We start from the raw sequence: 23,991 nt of genomic DNA on the forward strand, positions 1-23,991 counted from the left end.
AGTGAAAGGTCTTATATAAATACAAATTGTATCACCAATTCAGATTATGAGGTTAATTACGAGGAAAGGCCTGGAGAGGTTAGGCCTTTTTCTTTCGGAACAGAGCAGTTTAAAGGTTCATTTGATTTCCAGATAATTAAAATGATCCTTGCAATTACTCTTGTTTTATAATGTTGAGATGACATTTTCTTTTTAATAGCACAAAAACAACCGTCATTTCAAGTTACCAATCTATCCAAAGACTGGCCCAAAAGCTTTGTGCAGATCATGGGGAAGCAAATTCGCTGAATTCGTTGAAGAGAACAATTCGCTGACACCGTGTTTCCTCAGCGCTTTGCAAATAATAATCCTTGCAGTTGATATAACGCCTTATCACATCTTCAAGTGCTTCACAGAATACACAGCAAAGTGAATTGACTGTATATTTTGTGGGCGCAACGTGACAGCCAATTGTCTCACAAACAGTCATGGATTCAGTGACCAATTTATTATTATTATATATTTTTTGAAGGAATTATTAACCCCGGAAAAGTGATCCGCCAATCGTTTAACAACCGGGTTCCTACTTACTGCTAAGTAAACAGGCGTGTGGAGTAAGGAAATTTGCCCAACATTTCGCGCTGGTGGGCTTTGAACAAGTCATTCACTTGTCTACGATCCTTCATCAATGATGTCTTGGCTCATGCTTTCGCTCCTCGTAGAGGTGGAGATACACACTTTGACATAGCCAAATTGGTGAAGGGTCGTGGACCCAAAACATTGACTCACTTTCCTTTCTCCATAGATGCTGCCTGACTTGTTGAGTGTTCCCAGCGACTTCTGTTTTTGTTTCAGGAAATGGAAGCTGCTGGGTGATGGTAGTGGTAATCAGGAAAACTGTTACTCCGTTTCAGTTTGTTGGTGGTTTTCTCCCCTTATTAGTCAACACAAGGTTGTGTAAGCTACCTGGTCAGCTCTATAAAACCAGCCAGTACAGAAAGCATTCACTTGTTGAAGGAATCCTGAGTGTGAAACAAGATGAGGCTCTTGAAGCCTCCTGCCTTACTGGTGCTGCTCAGTGCAGTTCTGTGTTTAACTTTTCCTCCGGTCTCTGCGCGGAGGGAAATCAATGAGAATGACTGGAGCCGCTGTCGGGTACGGAACCACAAAGATTACATATTGGGCTGTTCTGATTGAATTGAATTCTATGCAACTAAATGTAATTAAAACAGATGTATCAGTTATTGAAACAATTTTGACCTTTCTTTTTATTAATAATATATATATTATTTTAAATTTAAAAAATATTTTATAAAAATACATTTTATATTGCAAAAAGAAACAGACCCTTGGAATAAAAGCCCCTTTCCTTTTCTGTCCACCAGCAATACCTACATGACTTTTACGACATGAACATGTCGGATCCTGCTTCTGAGAGAAATGGCTTTTTGCTGAGCCAAAAGATCATGGAAATGCAGCAATTCTTTCACCTTCGATTGACTGGGACTCTGGACGAGGACACGATGGAGGAGATAGAGAAGCCCCGCTGTGGCTACCCTGATGTGAAGTCTTTCACCCTGTTTGGGGGCAGCCCCAGGTGGCCCAGGAACACAGTAACTTACAGGTACAGCTGCTTTGCCAATATTGATGTGTATGCATGTGTGTGTGTTGAGTGGGGGGGGGGGGGGTTCTTCTTTAAATGCAACCAGATTGAAATTGTTTGCTGTTTCTTCTTGCCCCCCCCCAGGGTTTTGAATGGACCACCCGGGATCAGAAGAAGTGAAAGTGACCAGGCTATTGCCGAGGCCTTTAAAGTTTGGAGCGATGTTACTCCTTTGAAGTTTCTCAAACGCAACTCTGGAAATGCTGATATCGTAATATTTTCCGCTGCCGGCAGTAAGCTCAATGATGATCATGCTTTTGATTTGCTAATCAAATGATTTGCTAAGTTAATGTTTGCTTGTTTCCCCCCCTCCTGCTCCAACTTCTGTTTATTGCTGAATATGTTGCTCCTTAGATCATGGCGATGGAGGGAATAGCAGATTTGATGGAAGGAATGGTGTCTTGGCTCATGCCTACGCTCCTGGTAGAGGCATAGGTGGAGATACACACTTCGACGCGGCCGAGAGGTGGAGTTTGACATCCAACGGTATAGAATTTCTAACTACCTCAGTCAGTAACTAACAAATCATTTGACCAAGGCATTGTTAAACCATTTTTGAGTGTTAATGTTCAGCAGTATCTTCCATGCTAGATATTTATACATTTGGGAAAAAATCGTATTAACTTCTGTACATCCATGATGTACGACAGAACAACCACAAGAGCTATAGTTAGAATGGAATTATTGCCATAACAGCAGATGGGAGGCATTCCACCCAAGTATAGATTTGACAGTTCTCTTGGCAGTCTCATACAAACATTGCAAAGTCAATAATAATAATCCTTGCATTTGATGTAGCCCCTTATCATATCTTCGAGACGTCTCAAAGCGCTTCACAGAATATACTGTAAAGTGAATTTTTATTTTATGGGCGAAACGTGGCAGCAGTGTCACAAACAGTCGTGGATTGAGTTTGGGCAATTTTGTAATTTAATTTCCAAGATGGATAATGTCCCTCTGACCCAGTTCCCAGACAGCCTAGTCTGGCTCTTACTCCTCTTCCTGAATCTTTACTTTACTTGTGTTGGAGGTGGCTTGCTGTCTCCAGGAGCTCCCTCCACTGTCTCTTGGAACCCAAGAGGAATTTTGCCGGTAAATCTTTTTTTATTCCCTGAATTGGCTTTGTTTCTCTCTGGTTTTATGTCCCATGAGAGAAGACAGAACTATGTAGCTCTCTATAATCCCAATACCTCCCTCACTCCCTTTTTGTATTGTGGAGTCCTGTAGCTTAGTAGTTAGAGCACTCGCCTCGCAAGTGAGAGGATTTGGGTTAGATTCTGGGGCAAACGTTGGGCAAGTTTTCTTATTCTACACACCTCTGTTTGCCTAGCAGAATGTAGGAACCCAGTTGTTAGTCGATTGGTGCATCGCTTTTCTGGGGGTAATAATCCCTTCAAAAAATGTTTTTGTTAAATAATAATTCAATCATTCAATCCATGGCTGTTTGTGGGACACTGTTGTGCACAATTGGCTGCCACATTTCACCCACAAAATACACAGTCAATTCACTTTATAATATATTCTGTGAAGGGCTTTGAGTCATCTCGAAAAAGTGATAAGGCACTATATTAAAAGGAAGGATTATTATTTTTATATATTGTGCATCTGCAAATGTTTACTATATCTAATAGGGGAAGGACAAATGTGTATGCGACTGCCATGAAGTTGGAAGGCAATCTGGATGGACCTCTTGTTTATTTCTCGTCTAGAATTTCTTATGTTCTAAGCTCGTGAGGAGCTACAAAGGATGTGAAAAGTGTTAGAAACCTTAGGCCATCTTCAGAGGTTCCCAATGATAGTTGCATGTTTACTATACTGTATCTGTTTCCAATTAAATGTTGTCATGCTCTTAGTTTCAATAACTAAACCTCTACCACCTCACTCACACCAAACTCCAGCCATCTCATCACCTCAATCTTTGCCAAGTTCCACTGGCTCTGTGTTTCTCTTGGGATTGATTTCTAGCTCTTCTTTACCCTGTGATGAATCCTTCACATCCTAACAACGCCTTATTTCTCTGATCTTCTACCTCACTACACACTCCCTCCACTTGGCCAACGAGGGCTTACTACTCATCATCCATCCACTCCACACCACCATTGGTGACTGAGCCTTCAAATTCTAATCACTGGAACACCCTCCCTCTACCCTTCCATCTCACTCCCTTTCTGTCAGTCTTTAAATCCCACCTTAGAATCTACCTCTTCAACCACTCCTATGACCATCTCCTCTTCCCCCTCGCGCTTTCCCTTACTCAGTCCCCAATCCTGTCTTTGTAAGTTGCTCAGAGATGTTACCCTTTATGAAGGGCGTTATACAAATGCAAATTGTTGATCAGGTAGTTTAACAGAATATATTACATGATCACTTCACAGGAATCAACTTTTTCCTTGTCGCTGCACATGAATTTGGTCACGCTCTGGGACTTGGTCACTCAAATGATAGAAGGGCTTTGATGTTTCCTACCTATAAATATGTGAACACAAGGAGTTTCAGGCTCCCATCTGATGATGTTAGAGGAATTCAAACCTTATATGGTAAGCTGCAATCTGTGCTTTTGAAGTGGTAGATTTGAATAATTCTCATTGTTGTTTTGCAATGGTCAATGACCATTTGAATGTGTAATATACCTTATGAGATTGCTCAGCTTTATACACCAATATATTTGCTGCAAAAAATATCTTGTATAATTTTACTTATCTAAGTTATTCTGCAACTGTCTCATAACCAGTGCATTGAGATGCTATCCTGCATGAAATGGACTATATAAATGCAGTTTGTGATTGTTGTAACAAGCAACAACAACAACAAGATTACATTTGTATAGTGCCTTTCACGTCGGGAGGACGTCCCAAGGCGCTGGACAGTGTACAGCCTTTATCCCATTGCTATTTGTAGGATCTTGCTGGTACAGATGATTACTCTCTTTGTCTAAACAAAGAGTCTGCACAAACTTTGTTTGCTTGATAATGATTTTCTATGAATTGCTTTCATGTGCGTTTATCTGTGATAAGAGATTCCACCTTCTTGTGCTTCCTATTTATCCATTTTTTAAAAATTAATATTCTTTAGGCAGTCAAACATGTCCACGAGGAGAACCAGGAGGGGGAAGACGAAGAGGAGGGGGAAGACGAAGAGGAGGACGGAGACGAGGAGGAAGACGAAGACCAGGAGGAATACGAAGACTAGGAGAAGGACGAAGACCAGGAGGAGGACAAAGAGAAGGAGGAGGACGAAGACCAGGAGGACGACAAGGAGGACGAGCACGAGTAGGAAGAGGGCTATTAGGAGTTGGAGAAGGATCAGGAGGACTAGGAGGACGAGGAGGAGGAGCACTGAGAGCAGGAGCACTGAGAGCAGGAGCACTAAGAGGACGAGCAGTGAGAGCAGTAGCAATGGAAGGAGCACAAAGAAGAGGAGGAAGACGAGGAGGAGGACGAGGAGGAAGACGAGGAGGAGGACGAGGAGGAAGACGAGGAGGAGGAAGAGGAGGACGAGGAGGAGGAAGAGGAGGACGAGGAGGAGGACGAGGAGGACGAGGTGGAGGACGAGGAGGAGGAAGAGGAGGAGGAGGACGAGGAGGAAGACGAGGAGGAGGACGAAGAGGAGGAGGATGTCCAAGAAGAGGACGACGAAGTGAAGGACAACGACAAGGACGAGTAGGGAGAGGACTATTAGGAGTTGGAGAAGGATCAGGAGAACTAGGAGGACGAGAAGGAGGAGCACTGAGAGCAGGAGCACTGAGAGCAGGAGCACTAAGAGGACGAGCAGTGAGAGCAGTAGCAATGGGAGGAGCACAAAGAAGAGGAGGAAGACGAGGAGGAGGACGAGGAGGAAGACGAGGAGGAGGAAGAGGAGGACGAGGAGGAGGAAGAGGAGGACGAGGAGGAGGAAGAGGAGGACGAGGTGGAGGACGAGGAGGAGGAAGAGGAGGAGGAGGACGAGGAGGAGGACGAAGAGGAGGAGGATGTCCAAGAAGAGGACGACGAAGTGAAGGACAACGACAAGGACGAGTAGGGAGAGGACTATTAGGAGTTGGAGAAGGATCAGGAGAACTAGGAGGACGAGAAGGAGGAGCACTGAGAGCAGGAGCACTGAGAGCAGGAGCACTAAGAGGACGAGCAGTGAGAGCAGTAGCAATGGGAGGAGCACAAAGAAGAGGAGGAAGACGAGGAGGAGGAGGACGAGGAGGAGGACGAGGAGGAGGAGGAGGAAGAGGAGGACGAGGAGGAGGACGAGGAGGAGGACGAGGAGGAGGACGAGGAGGAGGACGAGGAGGACGAGGTGGAGGACGAGGAGGAGGAAGAGGAGGACAAGGAGGAGGACGAGGAGGAAGACGAGGAGGAGGACGAAGAGGAGGAGGATGTCCAAGAAGAGGACGACGAAGTGAAGGACAACGACAAGGACGAGTAGGGAGAGGACTATTAGGAGTTGGAGAAGGATCAGGAGAACTAGGAGGACGAGAAGGAGGAGCACTGAGAGCAGGAGCACTAAGAGGAGGAGCAATGGGAGAAGGAGGAGGACAAGGAGGAGGACAAAGACAACAAGGAGGACGAAGACGAGGCGGACGAAGACGAGGAGGACGAAGACGAGGCGGACGAAGACGAGGAGGACGAAGACGAGGAGGACGAAGACGAGGAGGACGAAGACGATGCGGAGCTGGAGGACGAAGACGAGGAGGACGAAGACACACAACACAATCACCACCAACAACACAAACACCATCAACAACACAAATAACACAAACAGGAATCCAAAATGAGAGAAAACGAAGAGATGTTCAACAGTTAGGAGAGCTTTCGCAAAGAAGTATCCTGAATTATTGTGATACCAACATGTCCTTTGATGCAGCTTTCAATCTGCATGGATACCCTCTGTTGTTTAAGAATGGGTGCGTACTATCTGCTTAGGTTTGTAATAACTCTTCCAAACATTATCCTACATGAAGCACACAAGATAAACGCAAGTTTTGTTGTTCTCTTACATTACTTACTGTATTGCAATAATCACATCATATTTTTTAATCCATTTACATTTTATGAAATTCACATTATTATTATTATTATTAACACACTGAAAGAGTATCTTTCAATATTATGTATTGAGGACGTTTGGAAATATAGTAGAGAGCCAGTAATCAGCATTAATCGGGACTAGCTCCATTGTGATTTTGGAAACAATGGGAACAATTGGTCGCCCAAATTAGGAATGCTAAAAATATTCCATCAGGAGTTATACTATCTGAATTACACTAGGCCAGATTTTCAATCTCTGTCATGTTCTCTCTCTCTCTTACTCTCTGTCTAACTCTCTCTCTCTCATAATTTTCTCTATCTTTCTGTGACTCCTTCTAAGTTTTCTTTTCCTCTCTCTGTTATTCAGTACCTGACTTTGCTTTCTCTAGCTCATTCCCTGACCCTCGTCCTGTCTCTAACCCATTCTCTACTTGCAATAGATTGCTAAAGACTTGCCTTAGATTCATAGATTCATAGAATGTTACGGCACAGAAGGAGGCCATTCGGCCCATCGAGTCTGTGCCGGCTCTTTGACCAAGCAAGTCACTTTCACTAACCCCAATCACCAGCTTTCTCCCCATAACCCTGCAAACCCGTCTTCCCCAGATACCTATCCAGTTCTCTCTTAAAAGCTGCTATCGAAACGGACTTCACTACCCTTTCAGGCAGATCATTCCAAATTCGAACAACTCGCTGAGTGAAAAGATTGCTTCTAACCTCCCCTCTGCTTCTTTTGGTAGATATCTTAAGACTGTGACCACGGGTCACAGACACACCTACCAGTGGAAACAGCTTTTCCCTATCTAGCCTGTCGAAACCTTTCATGATCTTGAAGACCTCTATCAGGTCCCTGTGTAACCTTCTCTGCTCTAATGGGAAAAGTCCTAACTTCTCCAGCCTGTCCTCATAGCTAAGGTTCCCCATTCCTGGTATCATTCTCGTGAATCTTCTCTACACCCTTTCCAGTGCCTTAATGTCCATCCTGAAGTAAGGTGCCCAGAACTGGACGCAGTACTCCAGCTGAGGCCTAACCAGTGTTTTGTATAGATTGACCGTAACCTCCCTACTCTTATAGCTTATAGCTCCCTTCGCATAGCTGGTTCACAATCTCACTGCACGGCTAATGGGAACCCTGTAAACTTGCGTGCGTGCATTTAAGCAACTATTGTATTTTGCCAGTAGTTCTTCACGCATTGACTTCCCAGCCAAACACAATATTATAGATTGCAAATCATGCACTGATACTGAACATGAAGTGACTTTAGAATACTTCAATATGGTTTGGTTTTATTTATTTTGTATTTTTTTATTCTATGAAGTTTTGAACATTGGGACAAGCAGACATCAGTTTTTCATTTCAAAGAAAGATATTGTAAATCTACAAATGGATTTTGCAGATCGAATATCACATCGCAGTAACACTCACTTTAATGCTTTAAAATTGCATTTGGCCTGAACATTACACTGCACATTGCTTACTGAAATCTCTAAAACAATCAGTCTTTTTCCGTCTTTGTTAGTTTGAGCCTCACAATTCACCATTTGGGAAACATGCTTAGTTCTCACAATCCAAAATGTGCAATCAGCACAATAACAAAAACAAGCTACATTTGTACAGTTCCTTTCACAATAGGAGGACGTTCCAAGCCGGTGAATAAATCTCCAGTTTTCAAATATTGCATTGAAGACCTTGAAATCTAGCATCAATACAAAATATTTCATTTCTTAAATTATGACAGATACATGATTTCAAGCCATTGTTTTTACTATCCTAATGCAAAAAAAAAGTGTAGTCAAAGCAGTAAATAAATATTGAATTGTTTAATGTTTTTTTAGGATCGGTTTATCGAAAGACCCATACTCAGAAAATATGAAACAATTCCCAATCTACGCATTTTTCCCGAACATCCCATCGATCGATGCTGCAGTTAATGTCCCAGATGAAGATACGGTCATTCTTTTCAGAGGTTCTCCACGGATTTATTTCTATTTTTCATGCACTTTACGCTTTGTTACATATCTCCATTCAGCATCTGTAGCCAATGTCACAAATTTGTAAGATTAATTAATTCGTATTAACTTTGTGTGTTCATTGGTACACCATGGTTCTACATGGGAATGTGGAGAGAGCTTTGTATTTCCTATTTCTTTAAACAGAAGTCATATTTGCAACTGGTAAATATTGCTTGAAGCATTCAACAGGCTTAAATATCTTCTATCTTATAGCTATTTACTGAATTCATTGTTTAAATCCCATAGGATCTGAGTACTGGAAATCCAAATGGTTACGATTGTTGCCAGGTTTCCCTCAAGGTATCAGCAGTCTTGGATTTCCAACATCTGTCACTCAGATCGATGCTGCATTATATATCAAACTGGAAAAGAAGGCATTGTTCTTTGTGGGAGATCAATATTGGAGGTTTGAAATGTTGTCATTTTATCCTGTTTTTGATAATATTTCGTAATCAGTTCCATTTCATCCGTTCTTCGGATGGGATATTATACCGAGGTCCCATCTGCCTGTTCAGGTGGACCATTAATGATCCCATGGCAATGTTCGAGAAGAGAAGGGAGTTTCTCCCAGTGTCCTGGCCAACAATCCCCCAAATAAAAAACTAGCCGCTCACTCCGTGGCTGTCTGTGGGACATTGCTCTGCACGAACTGGCTGCCGCTTTTCGCCCACAAAATACACAGTTAATCCATTTTACAATATATTCTGTGAAAACCTTTGAAATGTAGTATCAAGTATTTTCTTCCTTAACAAGAGCCTAAGTGTAATAAACATAGAGAACCATTGCAATATCTCATTAATGTTTAAACGTTATATCATTAACATTTAAAAAATAAATGTGTTATGCTCTGGTTTTTAGTTATGATGTGATGAAAAATCGTATGGACACAGGCAATCCAAAACCAATACAAGATAACTTTCCTGGAATTGGTAACAAAATAGATGCAGCGTTTGATTTTGAGGGTGAGTACAAAGTGTTTTGAAAGCCCACTCCACCACCCACTCCTTCACTCAACTGACTCCGGCCTTCTACACGTGCCTTATCCCCTCCGCTCCTCCATCAGCGGCCATGCTTTCAGCTATTACACCCTGAAACTCTGGAACTCTCTGCCTCAATCCCTCCACCTTGCCCCTCTTTGCTCATCTTCAGATCACATCTGAAGATCTTCCTCTTTGACCATGCCTTTGGTCACCTACCCTCTCCCTCCGGCTTGCTGTCAAACTCTGCACTGTCAAGCACCTTAAGACATTACCCGGGTGAAGGGTACTATATAAATGCAAGTAGTTGTTAAAACACGAAAAATGTAAGAAAAGACATTCTAATTTGCAGTTTACTATAAATTATTTATATGCTTGTTTTTTCTTTCTAGGTTTCTATTACTTTTCTAATGGAGCAACTCTATACAAATATGACCCCAGGAACAGACAAGTTAACAGTGTTTTGAAAGCAAATTCCTGGTTTGATTGTAAATAGGTGGCTCTCAGGTATAATTTAGCGCTTATAGCTTCGTACTCACACTCAAAATCAAATTTAGTTAGTGGAGTCCTGCAGCTCAGTGGTTAGAGCACTTGCCTTGCAAGCGAGAGACCTGGGTCTGATTCCCAGCAGGGCAAAAACTTGGGCAAGTTTCCTTACTCTACACGCCTGATAATAATCCCTCAAGAAAAATAAATACCAATAATAAATTGGTCGCTTCAATCCACGCCTGTTTGTGGGATGCTGCTTTGCGCATTTGGGTGCCCTGTTTCGCCTACAAATATACAGTCAATTCACTTTATAGTATATTCTGGGAAGCTCTTTGAGACGTCTCGAAGACGTGAAAAGCACTATATTAAATGCAAGGATTATTATTATTATAAGTTACGTGAATACATTCTTATGGTGCACTGCATGAAAACAAGGTGCTACTTGCTGATATCATATGCTTAATACTGGATGAATAAAACAGTACATTTAATTAATTTATCATATCCATAACAGTATGTTACAATATTTTCATATAATGTACCTTAAAACAACTGTTGAATATTCCTAATTTGCAACATATATTATTAGCGTAATTTACGGAGTAAGGTTTGGATATGCAGTCAAAGTATACACACAACAACAACAAAATTACATTTGCAAAGCGCCTTTCACGTCAGGAGGATGTTCCAAGGCACTGGACAGACAGAGTTATGGACCCGAGCTGACCCGAGTCTTGATTTGAACTTGATGTACAACTGTGCCTTATTATTATTTTCAAACTGTGGATTGTCCAACTCCAATAATAACAATGATTTGTGTTTATATAGCGCCTTTAAGGCAGAAATAAAAATTTGAAGCGCTGCACATCATGTAATTCATTGGAAGATATTGTGCTTATTGACGATCTTAACTGAAGATCTTGTGCTGCAATCACCATCTTGAACACAGGGCCACTCAGTAAAACATGATAGTGGTTGAGCTCTCAAGTGAACTATTATGGCTCTGCACAGCTCAAGAGGGGACCTTGGAGGTACTGACTGAAAAACGTAAGGGGCATCCGTCCCAATTGTTGATTCTCATCGGTATCTGGGGTAGTGGTGGGTATCAACTTCGGCTTGGACACCATCTTTTGGGATAAACTGAGAAGAAACTAAATTCACTTTCATCATTCTTGTCTCTCTTCAATATAACAAGGTCCCAATGCAGCTAAACTTGTGGTGTATAAAAAAACCTATGTCCAAATAGTTCTCCTTCATAGTGCAGAACTTCTGAGCATGCAGCGGAGGGGCTCTCCTTTGACTCATTTGCCAAGTAGAGGAACAAGTATTGAGGTGGATTTGTGGTAAACGGACAAGTGGCTGAAGGGAGGGAGGGCTGCATCTGTTGCAGAGCAATCTGGAAGTGGAGCTAGCTTCAGAGTGGGCATATCTTATTTACTTACGAAAGCCCCTCAAATGAGGACCTTGATTAAGCAGTTGGTGCTGAGTAAGCCTTATATGTGGCATTGGACTTGGACCGCTTGGATACCAAAGTTACGATCAAGTCACAAGCTAGTCTGTAAAGATCCTCCCACCATGCTAAAGGCAAATATCTGTTGAATAGCCAATGAAGAAACTCACGGGACAACAGCAGCTGGAAAGCATTATCTGCAGTCCAGGTTAGAAACACATACTCATATATCCAGGGCTTGATATCCATCTGAATTGGTACAGATATGGGTCTTGTCTGACCAAACTCATGAAGTTTTTGGAGGAGGTCACAGATCAGTTGATTGTGGGTAGCCATATAATGTACTATTATCTAGGTTTCCAAAGGCATTTGACAAACTACTACATTAAATACTCCTTAATAATAATGATAATAATCCTTGCATTTGATACAGCGCTTTTCACGTCTTCTCGGCGTCTCAAAGCTCTTCATGGAATAGACTGTAAAGTGAATTGACTGTATATTTGTGGGCGAAACGCGACAGCCAATTGTGCACAGCAGCGTCCCACAAACAGTCGTAGATTGTAAATGACCAATTTATTATTGTTTTGTTTTGGAGGGATTATTATTAGGTGTGTGGAGTAAGGAAACTTGCCCAAGGTTTTGCCCTGCCTGGAATTGAACCCAGGTGTCTCGCTTGCAAGGTGAGTGCTCTAACCACTGTGCTACAGGACTCCATATTTCACTATCAATGGTAAGCCATGGACAAGGATTCTGAATTGGCTGAAGGGAAGGAGGTAGAGGATCTTTGTTAGGGAAGCTAGGTCAGAATGGGGAGAGGTTCTAAGCGGAGTGCCTCAACGGTCTGTAATGGGAATCCTTCTGTTCCTCATATACATTAATGGTCTGGAATCCCACACTCAGTGTAAGATAGTTAAATTTGCATATGACACTGAGTTGGGGGGAGCTGCGGAATCAGAGGAGACAGCAAAGGTTTTTCAAAGAGAGCTTGATAGGTTATTCCAGCCTACTCCAGGTCTCCCGCCCGACCCGTCCTACCATCGGTGGCCATGCTTTCAGCCTCTCTGCCCCCACTCTTTGGAACCCCATCCCACATGGCTTCAGCTGCCCTCCTACACCCTCTACCCTCCGTCATCCCAACCTGCACTCCCCACACTTGGGTCCTGTTTGTTCAGCACCTTGGGAAGTCCTCCGATGTGAAAGGCCCTTTACAAGTGTCATTTTGTTGTTGTTGTATTCACATGGACTGATAACTAACAAATAAAGTTTAACACAGATAATTGTAAGGTACTACACTTAGAATGCAATAACAGGAAAAACGAGTACTCCATGAATAGGATGGAACTGGCCAAGGGGGAAGCTGAAAGACAATAGGGGTGTTTGTTAACTGATTGTTCACAATGTCAAAACACTGTGAGGGAGCAGGAAACAAGGCAAACAGGATGTTGGGTTATATTGCCAAATCAGGTGAGTTTACATGTTGAGTTTACATGGGGTCTTCCAAGGTGGTGCAGAGGAAAGCAATTGAGGTGGTGCAGAGGAGAGCAATGAGGAGGATCCCCAGTGTTAGAGGAATGAGCTATGAGCAATAATTAGACAAGTTAGGGTTCTGCAATCTTAGGAGAAGACAACTCAGAGGGAACCAATAGAAATGATAATAATAATCCTTGCATTTGCTAAAGCACCATATCACATCTTCAGGACATCTCAAATCGCTTCGCAGAATATACTGTAAAGTGAATAGACTATATACTTTGTGGGCAAAGTGCAGCAGGCAATTGCGCACAGCAGTGTCCCACAAACAGTCATGGATTGAGTGACCCCATTATTATTATTATTTTTAAAAAAAATTTGAAGGGTTTATTACCTTCAGAAAGCGATGCGACAATCGACTAACAACCAGAGTCCTACTTACTGCTAAGTAAACAGAGGCGTGTGGAGTAAGGAAACTTGCCCAACGTTCCGCCCTGGTGGGAATCGAACCCAGGTCTCTTGCTTGCGGTACACAACCAAAATGAACACCCTATTCATTTGTTACAGTATTCTATAGAAACCCCCAGTTTATAGAGCTCTCTCTCCAATCGCAGACACTGAAGTTCTCCTCCACATGTATGTACAGAAATGCCTCAAGACAAGAGCACAAGGGTTTAGAGTTGTCAAGGGTAATTTCAGGCCAGAAGCTTTAGTGTACTTTGTGTGTAATTAACCACTGTAAAAGGTTGCCAGGAATGGTGGTTTAGTCTCAGATGTACCTGATCAGATGTTTCACCCTCCTTATAACTTCAAAGTGCAGCTACGTCAGAGTCATACATGTCTTAGCGCAACTATGTCTGTAGCCGTACAGTGGAACTTGTCAATTCAGAGGAATTTGGAGAACCCAAAGTAACCTTGTCAATTGTCGCTAGGATTAGGTCCATAAAAATAAGCACTTTCTGATTATGGAATATTGCATTTGGGTGGCTGGTACAGATAAATTGTAGGTTTATTCATTTTTTTTAAAGTGTCTATTTTTTAAAAGTGTCACTGGTTCTTCAATAACTTAAAAAACAGTCTATTTTACGCTGTTCTTGAAACGGTCTCCAATGGGATTATTAGGAGCAGAGACCCTTAGTGCTTGAAGGTTGAGAATATTGCAACAATTTGCAGCCGTGTGTAGTATAAAAGCGGTTTCAGTGGTTTTCGCAGGGAGCATTGCACAAGTCAGATCTACAGGTTCCTTGATACTTTGCACATCTTTGCTAATCTTCAGATCTTACATTGTAAAGTAAATTACTGCCATTATGGAGTGTGACATTTCAACACTAGGACACCAAACTGATTTGTAAAATTCTGTCACACAAAAGGAAATTGAAGAAGTTGATGTAATATGTAATCAGCAAAACTGTTGCTACGTTTTAGTTTGTTTGTGGTTTTCTCCCCTTCTTAGTCATTGCGAGGTTGTGTAAGCTACCTGGTCAGCTCTATAAAACCAGCCAGTACAGAAAGCTTTTCACTTGTTGAAGGAATCCTGAGTGTGAAACAAGATGAGGCTCTTGAAGCCTCCTGCCTTACTGGTGCTGCTCAGTGCAGTTCTGTGTTTAACTTTTCCTCAGGTCATTGCAAGGGAACAATTCACTGGGAAAGAATGGAGCCGCTGTCGGGTACGCAGTCACAAAGATTATTCATTGTATTGTCTCGATGGATTAAATTCTACATTTTTTAAAAAACTTCTGCAATGTAATTAACAATGTAATTCAGAACAATTAGGAACTGTTTTGACTTGAAATAAAGCCTGATTTCTTTCTTTTAATTAGGATTACCTTCAGAAGTTTTACAACCTGAGTACGTCTGAACACTCTTCCTCCAGGAGTGGTGTCTTAAAACTAAAGATTAGAGAAATGCAAAATTTCTTTGGTCTCCAAGTGACTGGGAGGCTAAACCAACAGACATTGGACATGATGGGACAGCCTCGCTGTGGTTACCCTGACGTTAACGAATACAGTTTTTTCCCAGGACGCCCAAGCTGGCCCAGTAACACAATATCCTACAGGTAATGACCCTGTCTGTAAGACATGTATTAATGTATAAAACAATTGGAACCAAATCAAATTGCTTACTGGTTATGTTTCATGTTGTTATTGCTTATATTGTACATTCCATGGATTTAGATGTAATAGAATATAATGTGTTCTCTCTCCTCTCTCTTTCCCTCAACAGAATTCTGAAATACACCCCAGACCTGAGGAGGGAAGAAGTGGATCAAGTTATTTCCATGGCATTCCAAGTGTGGAGTGATGTTACTCCTTTACGTTTTGTGAGACAGACCTCTGGACAGGCTGATATCATGATAATATTCGCAGCTGGCTGTAAGTACAATGATAAGACTATAACCCCCACCCCCCTCCCATAGTGTTGAATGAATGTGCAACTAATTTTCTAACCTTATGTTTATGATTTGAATTTGTATTTCTAGATCACGGTGACAATGCACCATTTGATGGGAGCGGTAGAACTCTGGCTCATGCTTATGGTCCTGGACGTGGTATTGGGGGTGACGCGCACTTTGATGAAGATGAACAGTGGACACTGTCCAGATATGGTATGGACTTTCTCAATACTGTTATTAGCTGACAAGAAAATTGAGCAGGTTAGGGCTTTTCTCTTGGGAAATTAGTCGATTAAGAGGGGATCAGATAGAGGTGTTTCTGAAAGATTCAATAAGGTGGACATTAATAGGCTGATTCCACTTCTCACTGAGACCAAAAAAGGGGCATAAATATTAGATAGATAGACGGTAGCAAAGCTGAAATGGGGTTTAGGAGAATGATGAGAATGTTGAATTCAGACTGGAAGCTGTGGCTGAAGCAGAAAGCATCAATGTGTTTAAGAGGAATCTTTATACAAAGATGGGGAAGAAGGGAATAAAGGGATTTGAAGGGAAATGGGAGGTGGGTGGGGTGGGTAGAGACTTATGTAGAGTATAAACCTATAGTAGGCTGATTGAGCTGAATGGCCTGTTTCATGCGGTAAACGTCCATGTATTTCTATACTCAGCAAGTGCCACTTTAGACTAGTTTCACATTTTATCATTGGATTTGGTGTTTCCCATTAAATATTTGACTGAAAGCTACAATTTTATTGTGCACATTATATTCTCTTAAGTCTAAATTTATAGAGTGTACAATATAAGCAATAACAGGCATAGATATATCCATGATTTCAAACAGATTTTGAGCATCAAACGTGAAATAAATGCAGCATTTGAAGGCATATTCAAGTTTCACTTTTCAAATTTGTGTCAAGAAAATGTTTCTTAGTTGTGAGTTTTGGGAAAAAAAATGCTGAACTAACAGTTTGCATTTCGTGATCACTTTCACAGGGATCAACTTGTTCCTTGTTGCGGCACATGAATTTGGTCACTCTCTGGGACTTGGTCACTCAAATGTTAGATCTGCCTTGATGTTTCCCACCTATCAGTACGTAGAGACAAACGGATTCAAACTTTCATACGATGATATTCAAGGGATCCAGACTCTTTACGGTAAGTTGAAATGTGTGGTCCAAAGGCGGCTGGTAATATTAAACAAAGCCCACGGGTATTTCAAACGAAGCTACCAATGTACCATATAATCACATGTATTCAATGAGATTAGTAGGGTTATAGAGCATCCAGAGTGCTCCAGTGAATATTTGACTTTTCAATTACAAAATCTCACAATGGAAATTCACCAATAAGATCAGCAAATGGACTGAGGAATGTCGACCACATTAATGGGTTGACTTCACTGGTGAGTTGATTACTGTACCATGTAATATGTTGAAATGCCAAAGACGACAAAAACTGACCACATTAGTGAGGTAACCATAAAGTGAGTTTCCACTGTTCTTTATTCCTCAAATATTTCTCAGCAGCAGATACCTTCAAATTTGTCAATCATTTGTGTTTGCTTCAGCCTAGAAAGAAACCTTCAACAGAATGTATTTGCTCTTCGGTTACCACCTTGTTTTTGATAAAGTGCCTTTCCGATTAGGAGGACTTCTCAAAGTCTTCACAGAATTTATTGTGAACTGTAGTCACTTGTTTTTGTAGATGAATACTGTAACCAGTTTGCACACAGTAATGTCGCACAAACAGGCATGAAGTAAAAGCCCAATTTTGTTTGGAGGGATTGTCCAGCAAACCAGAGGAAATTTCTTTTATCTGAAGCTTTAAAATAAATTCTTCTCTTGCCTTTTAGGAGCTCAAACTAACGGAGGGTCTCGAACAACCAGACCCACAAAGCCACCCAGTCCCACAAAGCCACCCAGAAATACAAAGCCAAACAGACCCACAAAGACACCTGACAAATGTGATCCCAACTTGTCGTTTGATGCAATTACCAGTCTGCGTGGAGAACTTTGGTTCTTTACAAATGGGTAAGAATTAATATTTTGCTCCATCCCACACAGCTCTATACTGTAATCAGTATTGAAAATATTTTCATTTAAATGTTAGGAAATCAACTAAACTAAGTAAGTTGGTGGGATAGTCGATTCTCCATAAGCTATTCTGATACAGACTCACAACCTTATAATTAAACTTTTCCTTTTGTCACCCCTAAACATTCTTTGGCTCATGTTTTTGGGGTACCACTCTAGTACCTCTCCCACACATTTCTTGTCTATTATTGCCCAGGCACTCAAGGGTTTAAGTAAAGTATAGCTGTCTTGAGTGGATGGGCATGTACGATAGGAACATACTAGCAGTGGCCAGTTACGGTTAAGCTTTCTAACTGGCAAACTATCACCTTAATAAAGCAATGGCTGTGCCAACCGCTGGTGATTTCACAACTTCAATCACGGAAAACTGTGTTTGAATGACACTTCATGGGATCACTCAATATTGCCTTTAGAAGTCTGCAATGTCACTCTGTCAAGTTCTCAGTTTTTCGTCCTCCAGTCAGCCTGAAATCAGACTGTGGTATGTGGATTCCAAAAGCTGCCCAAATGAGAATAAAACAGTCAATGAGGCTAACATTGTGCCAAAGTGAGTAAGCTGTTCATACATGAGAGTTGTGAGTAATTATTCACTGAAATTATAGTTCAATATTTTATGAAACATAGCAATGTTTACTCGATTGTCTGGAGTCACGTAACTGAAGGAGAAATAGAAAGTTAGAGCAATGCAAGCCATGTTGGTTTCACACTAGCCCAACAGACTGAATGCATAGATTGAACCGCTAGTAATAAGAATAATAATCCTTGCTTTTGATATAGCGCCCTATCATCTTGTTGACTCGTCTCAAAGCACTTTACAGAATATAATGTAAATTAGATTGATTTTGTATTTTGTGGGCTACTAAGCTGTCTCAGTGAGGAGACACGGTGTTATGGAGAAAAATGCAACTAATAAAATCTATGTGTTATCTTAACATGTTATCTATTATTTAGTATCTTTTGGCGAAAACAACCTCGAAGGCAAGATGTGTCATCGGTTTCCATCAGTTACCTCATTCCTAACATCCCGTCGATCGACGCTGCGGTTGAATTTCAGAATGAAGATGTGATCCTTCTTTTCAGAGGTTCTCTGGATTTATCTTTCTCATACACTTTACACATTGTTTAATACATCTACACAGCATTGTAGCTAATGTCAGTAATAGAAAAAGGCACAATCTTTGCCAGATAATTGAGACAAACTTTGTTTTATTGTGTTCATTTCCCTGGTAATGAACATAGGATGGTAAAGGGGACCTTTTATTTAATGTTTTTATGGACTCAGCCACAATTATATTTCCATCTAATAAATATTGCTTAAAGTACTCAACAGTTTTAAACATCAAATGCTTTTACTCAAAATCATTCTTATAACTCCACAGGATCTCAATATTGGAAAATCAGAGGATTTCAGATGTTGCCAGGCTTCCCTCGGAATATCCTTTCCTTTGGATTTCCAAGATCAGTTTCTCAGATCGATGCTGCATTATATATCAAGGAGGAAAAGAAGGCACTATTCTTTGTGGGAGAGCAGTACTGGAGGTATGAAGTTGTTTAATAGGAAAAGGACGAGGTTTTAAAGGCTCTGGAATCTGTTCCTCCATTATATTGGATAATGGCAGATTTTCTAATCTCATTTGACCAGCTTTTCTCCTTATCTAAGCATCTATCTATGTCATAGTGTGATATCCTCTAAGAAACAACAAAAAATATACTAAAAACGCTTGTCACCATGCCCTTAAAAGGGATCATACTGGACTGAAATGGCAATAGTGTGATTGGTTAGTTGATTTTGGAGACGACAGAGATTAATTTTAGGTAATTTTTCTTCCATACGTAATCAGTTATTTTTAAATGAATATGTTTTGTGCTCTCTTGTACAGTTATGATGTGACGGCAAATCGCATGGATCCAGATTATCCAAAAAGTATAGAAGATGACTTTCCTGGGATTAGTAATGATGTGGATTCAGCATTTGAAATGGATGGTAAGTACAGAGTCAGAGTATAAATAATAATTTGTGCAATTTTAAGTCTGAATTGGAATCATATTGCGCTCAGGATAAATCACTTGTTAATAATAATAATTCTTGCATTTGATATAGCACATTATCATGTTATTAAAATGTCTCAAAGAGTTTCACAGAATATACTGTAAAATGAATTGACTGTATATTTTGTGAGAGAATTGCAGCAGCCAATTATGCACAGCAGTGTCCCACAAACACTCGTGGATTGAATGACCAAATTATTTTCTTCATGTTTTTTATGTAGCCCTTTCAAGTCAGGAGGATGTCTCAAAGCGCTTTATAGTATATATCACGAAGTGACTGCATTATAGATGAAAATTGGTCATAAATATTGAATAACTTGAAATTGTATTTTACTCTGATTCACTCTAGGCTACTTTTACTTCTCCAATGGTGCAACACAGTTTAAATACAACAACAAGAACAAAATGGTTACCCAGGTTTTCAAAACAAATTCCTGGTTAAACTGTAAATAGAAGAATGAACATTGAACTTCTGAAAATATTTCTTAAACACAGATTCACACCGAAAGTTTCACAACAAGTTGAACTTTTGTGCTGGTTACTAAGTTTGGTTTAGTTTAAATTCTTGAACTATTTAAACAATTGATTGCAGAAAAAGTACACTGTGTATACCAACATTATATGCAGTGCCTCTAAATGATTACAGTGTTACGTTTAAATTCTTGAACTCTTCAAACAATTGATTGCTATGGCTTGGCTAATGATATTATATGTGATCTAATCATTCATTCACTGAACGATCACTTCATCTGATAACACAACTAATACAATGGCTAATGCTTTCTGATATTGTATTATGAAATGTGATAGTTTAGCATTTGACATTTTTGTGTCGCTGTGGAGATAAGTTAAACATAGCTTCATTCATGTCTAGACAGCTTATTTTTTTTGCATCTCTTAAATATTCTGCTGAACCGTTTTATTCAAGATTTGCTAAATCCATTGCACTAAATGAAGCGGGAAAATAAAAGGTCTGTTTTTACAAATAAGTGTGTCTTGTTGTTTTGATTTTCAAACAGTAGCTTGTCGACTCACAATAATAACAATAAGTTTCAAGTAAAAATAAAGTCCTAGAGCTTAGTGGTCAGAGCACTTGCCTTGCAAGCGAGAGGACCTGGGTCTAAATATAGTTCTAAAATGTACTGTTTAACATTGCTGATGTGATGTATGACTCACAGGAAACTTTATAGACAAAACTTCACTTCAACGGGAAAGGAGTTGATGACTCAAACAAAGCACAAATTCATGTCTGATAACATAACAGAAACTCCATTAAAACTAGCCATGCAGCCAGTATCAGCTGAGTTAATGACTATAACAATTGGTCAAGCCACCCCCGCTTTCACCTTGAAGGTGAGGAGGAGGAGGAACAAATCAAGCAGATGGCATGTATGTGGGATTACTCAAATGAACAAGCAAACAATGGGTCCTAAACACCTCATGGTACTTGGTATATAACACAATTTAGTTTTCAAATTGGGATGAGTGTTTTTTTTACATAGTTCTTTCATCTCATGATGAATTATCACTGCTATCCTGTCCTCCGGGGTGTGTATCTGTGTGTGTGTGTGGGGGGGGGGGGGGGCGGGTAGAGCAGGGAGTGAGGGAGAGGTACAGTAGGTTGGAGTTGAACTGGCTCCAAAGTAATATTCATGGCAATGAAATGTCAGAATCAATTCAATCCTCTGTGGCAGTCCTTGTAGTGCAGTTACTGAGCAAGGTATGTCTGGAATACTGATGACATCCCAGGGAGCCAGGCTCATTGGTAGGACTTGGAGTGGCAGTCCAGTCAGACTGGTCTGCCTGCGCCTCAACGTCCTACCATTCAGCTCCTGTTAACTTGCAAGCCAAAGCCCTAATGGGTAGAGTGGTCCTATCTGCACAAGCAGCAGGAAGCTTCCCAGTAGTATCTTAAACTCCAGCAGTATCCCAGTGCATACAACAACAACAACAACAAGATTCCATTTATAAAGCGCCTTTCACGTCAGGAGGACGTCCCCATACCTTAGGGTCTCCAACCTATGTCAGGATCTTGCCAACCTGTGCCTTGTACTCTCTGGAATTATATAAGCAGGAAGTGTCCCTTGAGGGAGAAAGTTTGTATTCTATTGCAGATGCAGGAATTTCCGAGTGTAGCAGCCATGCATGAAGCTCTGTCTGGTTTGGATACTCTTAGGCAGGGTCATGGGTTTCTGCATGTGTCAGACACACTGCTGACTAAAACAAAATGCTGAATTATGGTTAAACAGGACAATAAGTTTGTTGAAAATGTTTTGTGTAATATAAAGAAGATAAATACTCTCACCTCTGGATCAGAAGGTTATGAGTTCAAGCCCATTATCACGACTGTGAGCTCATAGTCACTCAATGCAGTGCTGGGGGAGTGCTGCAGTGTCAGAGGTACCATCCTTTACATGACCAAGGTCTTGTCTACTTATTCAGGTAGACAGTAAAGATCCCATGGCAATATTTGAAAAGAGAAGAGGGTTTGTCCAAACGTTATGGTCAACAATCCCCCAGGTAAGAAAAAAATGCTCATTGTGTTCACAACTGCTTGTGGAACATTTCTGTATGCAAATTAGCTGCTGTTTTCATCTACAAGTAATCACTACACTTTACAGGAAAACTATGCTAAGACTTTTCAACGTGACAAGGCAATATATAAATGTAAATGTGCATTTTATTTGTAAAACAAATGTAAGAATAATAATAATCCTTGCATTTGATATGACGCCTTATCATGTCTTCAAACATCTCAAAGCACTTCACAGGATATACTATAATGTGAATCAACTGTATATTCTGTGGGCGAAACGCGGCAGCCATTGGCGCACAGCTGTATCCTACAAACAGTCATGGATTGAGTGACCAAATTCTTTTTTTTTCGTTTTACCCCCGGGAAAGCAATCCGCCAATTGACACTACCCTGCTCCCTGCTATTATAGTAATATATTGTATAGTAAGTAATATACTGTGTGTATGCTATGTTATAATAATATATAGTATATTATCTCCTAAATTGTTTCAACTTTGTTCTTTAAGTTGTGCAGAGAACCCATTTTACAAAACTGAAATGTCTAAAACACTTAGACTGAAAAAGCATTTGTCAGAAACAAACATCCTAAATACCACTTCACACCAGAAAAAAATACCTTGGCATATTAAATAAACCATCTCAAAGGAACCCCATGAATGTCACTAAATCTGACCCAAGTGTTTACAGATAGTCGTCCCCTAAGAATGAAACGTTAAGGCAATTGATGCAGTCTGTTTTCTGCTTTATTGTTTAACTTGTGCACTTTTTTCCTTTCAATGCTTGATTCTTGTCACCCTGGAGTTGATGAGGAGCAGCGATGCTATCATACATGCAACCATTTTGCTCCACAACATGTTCACAAACTTTTGTAAGACCTTGTCCACCTATCGTCCTTTTGGTGTTGTGGATTTGTACTTTCACCTGCACTTCTACATTGATTTCCACACAGTGATTTCTCGGACTACTTCTAACAATGAACAGCATTGGTAAGAATGATGAATGATGAATAATTCAACATTCATCATCAAATATTTTATTTCTGGCAAGCAACCTATTTAATAGTATTTCTATTCTGACCTGTAATGTCCTTTTGAAAAAAAATGTTCTTAACTTGGTAAATAATGTTTGCAATTTTGAAAACATAGAACCAAATGAGGAACCATTATTAAGCAAGAACGAACATGGTGTGCAGACTGCTGGAGGGTACGCCCACTTTCCAGTGGGAAGGTATTGAGGTCAGACCATAAGCTGTTGCTGCAAATTCCTATTCCAGAAAAGGGAAGCTAGGTAAATAACCGTTAATATTAATGGAAAACAAATAGAAAGTGCGTCTGCAGAGGAAACCTTGATAAGCATTTTATGTGCTGGCTATACAATGGAAATGATATGAATCACTGGTAATCCGTCACAATAGTTCACTGTTTCAGATAATGGGTCACTGAAAAATAACTCGGATTACAGAAGCAATTGATTTTACTGATAGAAGCAGCGGGACAGCATTAAGTGCATGATGGGAGAGGCAAGATACAACAACTCTGCCGAAGTGGACAGGAAGCCAAGGAGAGGACACTGCAGATTGACTTTGGAAGGTCATGGTTAGATTGGTCCAGCGCGCACGTCCCCAACTTTTGTTGTTGCATCTTTAACACATAAACTATTAAATATTCCCTGATTTATTCCCAGAAATTCTTCAAAGATCTGCAGTTTAGTGCTGCAGAGTTGCAATTCTTTAGTTCTTATGAACCAAACTTACATTAACTGGGAGGGAGAATTTCTTTGTAAACTGAGCAAAGATGTCCAGCCACAGTGGACTGACCTCTCTATCTCTCTACCTCTGTGACTTCCTGCAACCAGACTGCCCT

At 40.6% G+C, this 23,991-nt stretch overlaps 2 protein-coding genes across 2 annotated transcripts; both read left to right on the forward strand.

Moving 5' to 3' along the window:
* Nucleotides 1-1,415: 1,415 nt before the first annotated feature.
* LOC103177585 (macrophage metalloelastase-like) lies at nt 1,416-10,224 on the forward strand. The gene is made up of 10 exons (XM_042334071.1): nt 1,416-1,603; nt 1,727-1,875; nt 1,997-2,128; nt 4,018-4,179; nt 4,715-4,922; nt 6,018-6,533; nt 8,494-8,624; nt 8,917-9,076; nt 9,529-9,632; nt 10,040-10,224. The coding sequence occupies exons 1-10, from the start codon at nt 1,446-1,448 to the stop codon at nt 10,141-10,143; spliced, it is 1,824 nt and encodes a 607-aa protein (XP_042190005.1). The 5' UTR covers nt 1,416-1,445; the 3' UTR covers nt 10,144-10,224.
* Nucleotides 10,225-14,634: 4,410 nt separating this feature from the next.
* Nucleotides 14,635-20,562, forward strand: LOC103177428 (stromelysin-2). Its single transcript, XM_007891569.2, has 10 exons — nt 14,635-14,726; nt 14,880-15,115; nt 15,283-15,431; nt 15,539-15,664; nt 16,445-16,606; nt 17,304-17,481; nt 18,496-18,626; nt 18,924-19,083; nt 19,425-19,528; nt 19,943-20,562. The coding sequence occupies exons 2-10, from the start codon at nt 14,964-14,966 to the stop codon at nt 20,044-20,046; spliced, it is 1,266 nt and encodes a 421-aa protein (XP_007889760.2). The 5' UTR covers nt 14,635-14,726; nt 14,880-14,963; the 3' UTR covers nt 20,047-20,562.
* Nucleotides 20,563-23,991: the final 3,429 nt, after the last annotated feature.

Source organism: Callorhinchus milii, unplaced genomic scaffold, assembly GCF_018977255.1.
Source record: "Callorhinchus milii isolate IMCB2004 unplaced genomic scaffold, IMCB_Cmil_1.0 Scaffold4, whole genome shotgun sequence".
In the NCBI taxonomy this organism is placed as follows: Eukaryota; Metazoa; Chordata; class Chondrichthyes; order Chimaeriformes; family Callorhinchidae; genus Callorhinchus; species Callorhinchus milii.

Coding starts and splice junctions, on each gene's coding strand:
- LOC103177428 (XM_007891569.2), top strand. CDS start 14,964: ATGCAAAATTTCTTTGGTCTCCAAGTGACTGGGAGGCTAAACCAACAG. Junction 17,482..18,495: donor CTTTGGTTCTTTACAAATGG/GTAAGAATTAAT, acceptor TCTATTATTTAG/TATCTTTTGGCGAAAACAAC. Junction 18,627..18,923: donor TGTGATCCTTCTTTTCAGAG/GTTCTCTGGATT, acceptor ATAACTCCACAG/GATCTCAATATTGGAAAATC.
- LOC103177585 (XM_042334071.1), top strand. CDS start 1,446: ATGGAAATGCAGCAATTCTTTCACCTTCGATTGACTGGGACTCTGGAC. Junction 6,534..8,493: donor CCTCTGTTGTTTAAGAATGG/GTGCGTACTATC, acceptor ATGTTTTTTTAG/GATCGGTTTATCGAAAGACC. Junction 8,625..8,916: donor TACGGTCATTCTTTTCAGAG/GTTCTCCACGGA, acceptor TAAATCCCATAG/GATCTGAGTACTGGAAATCC.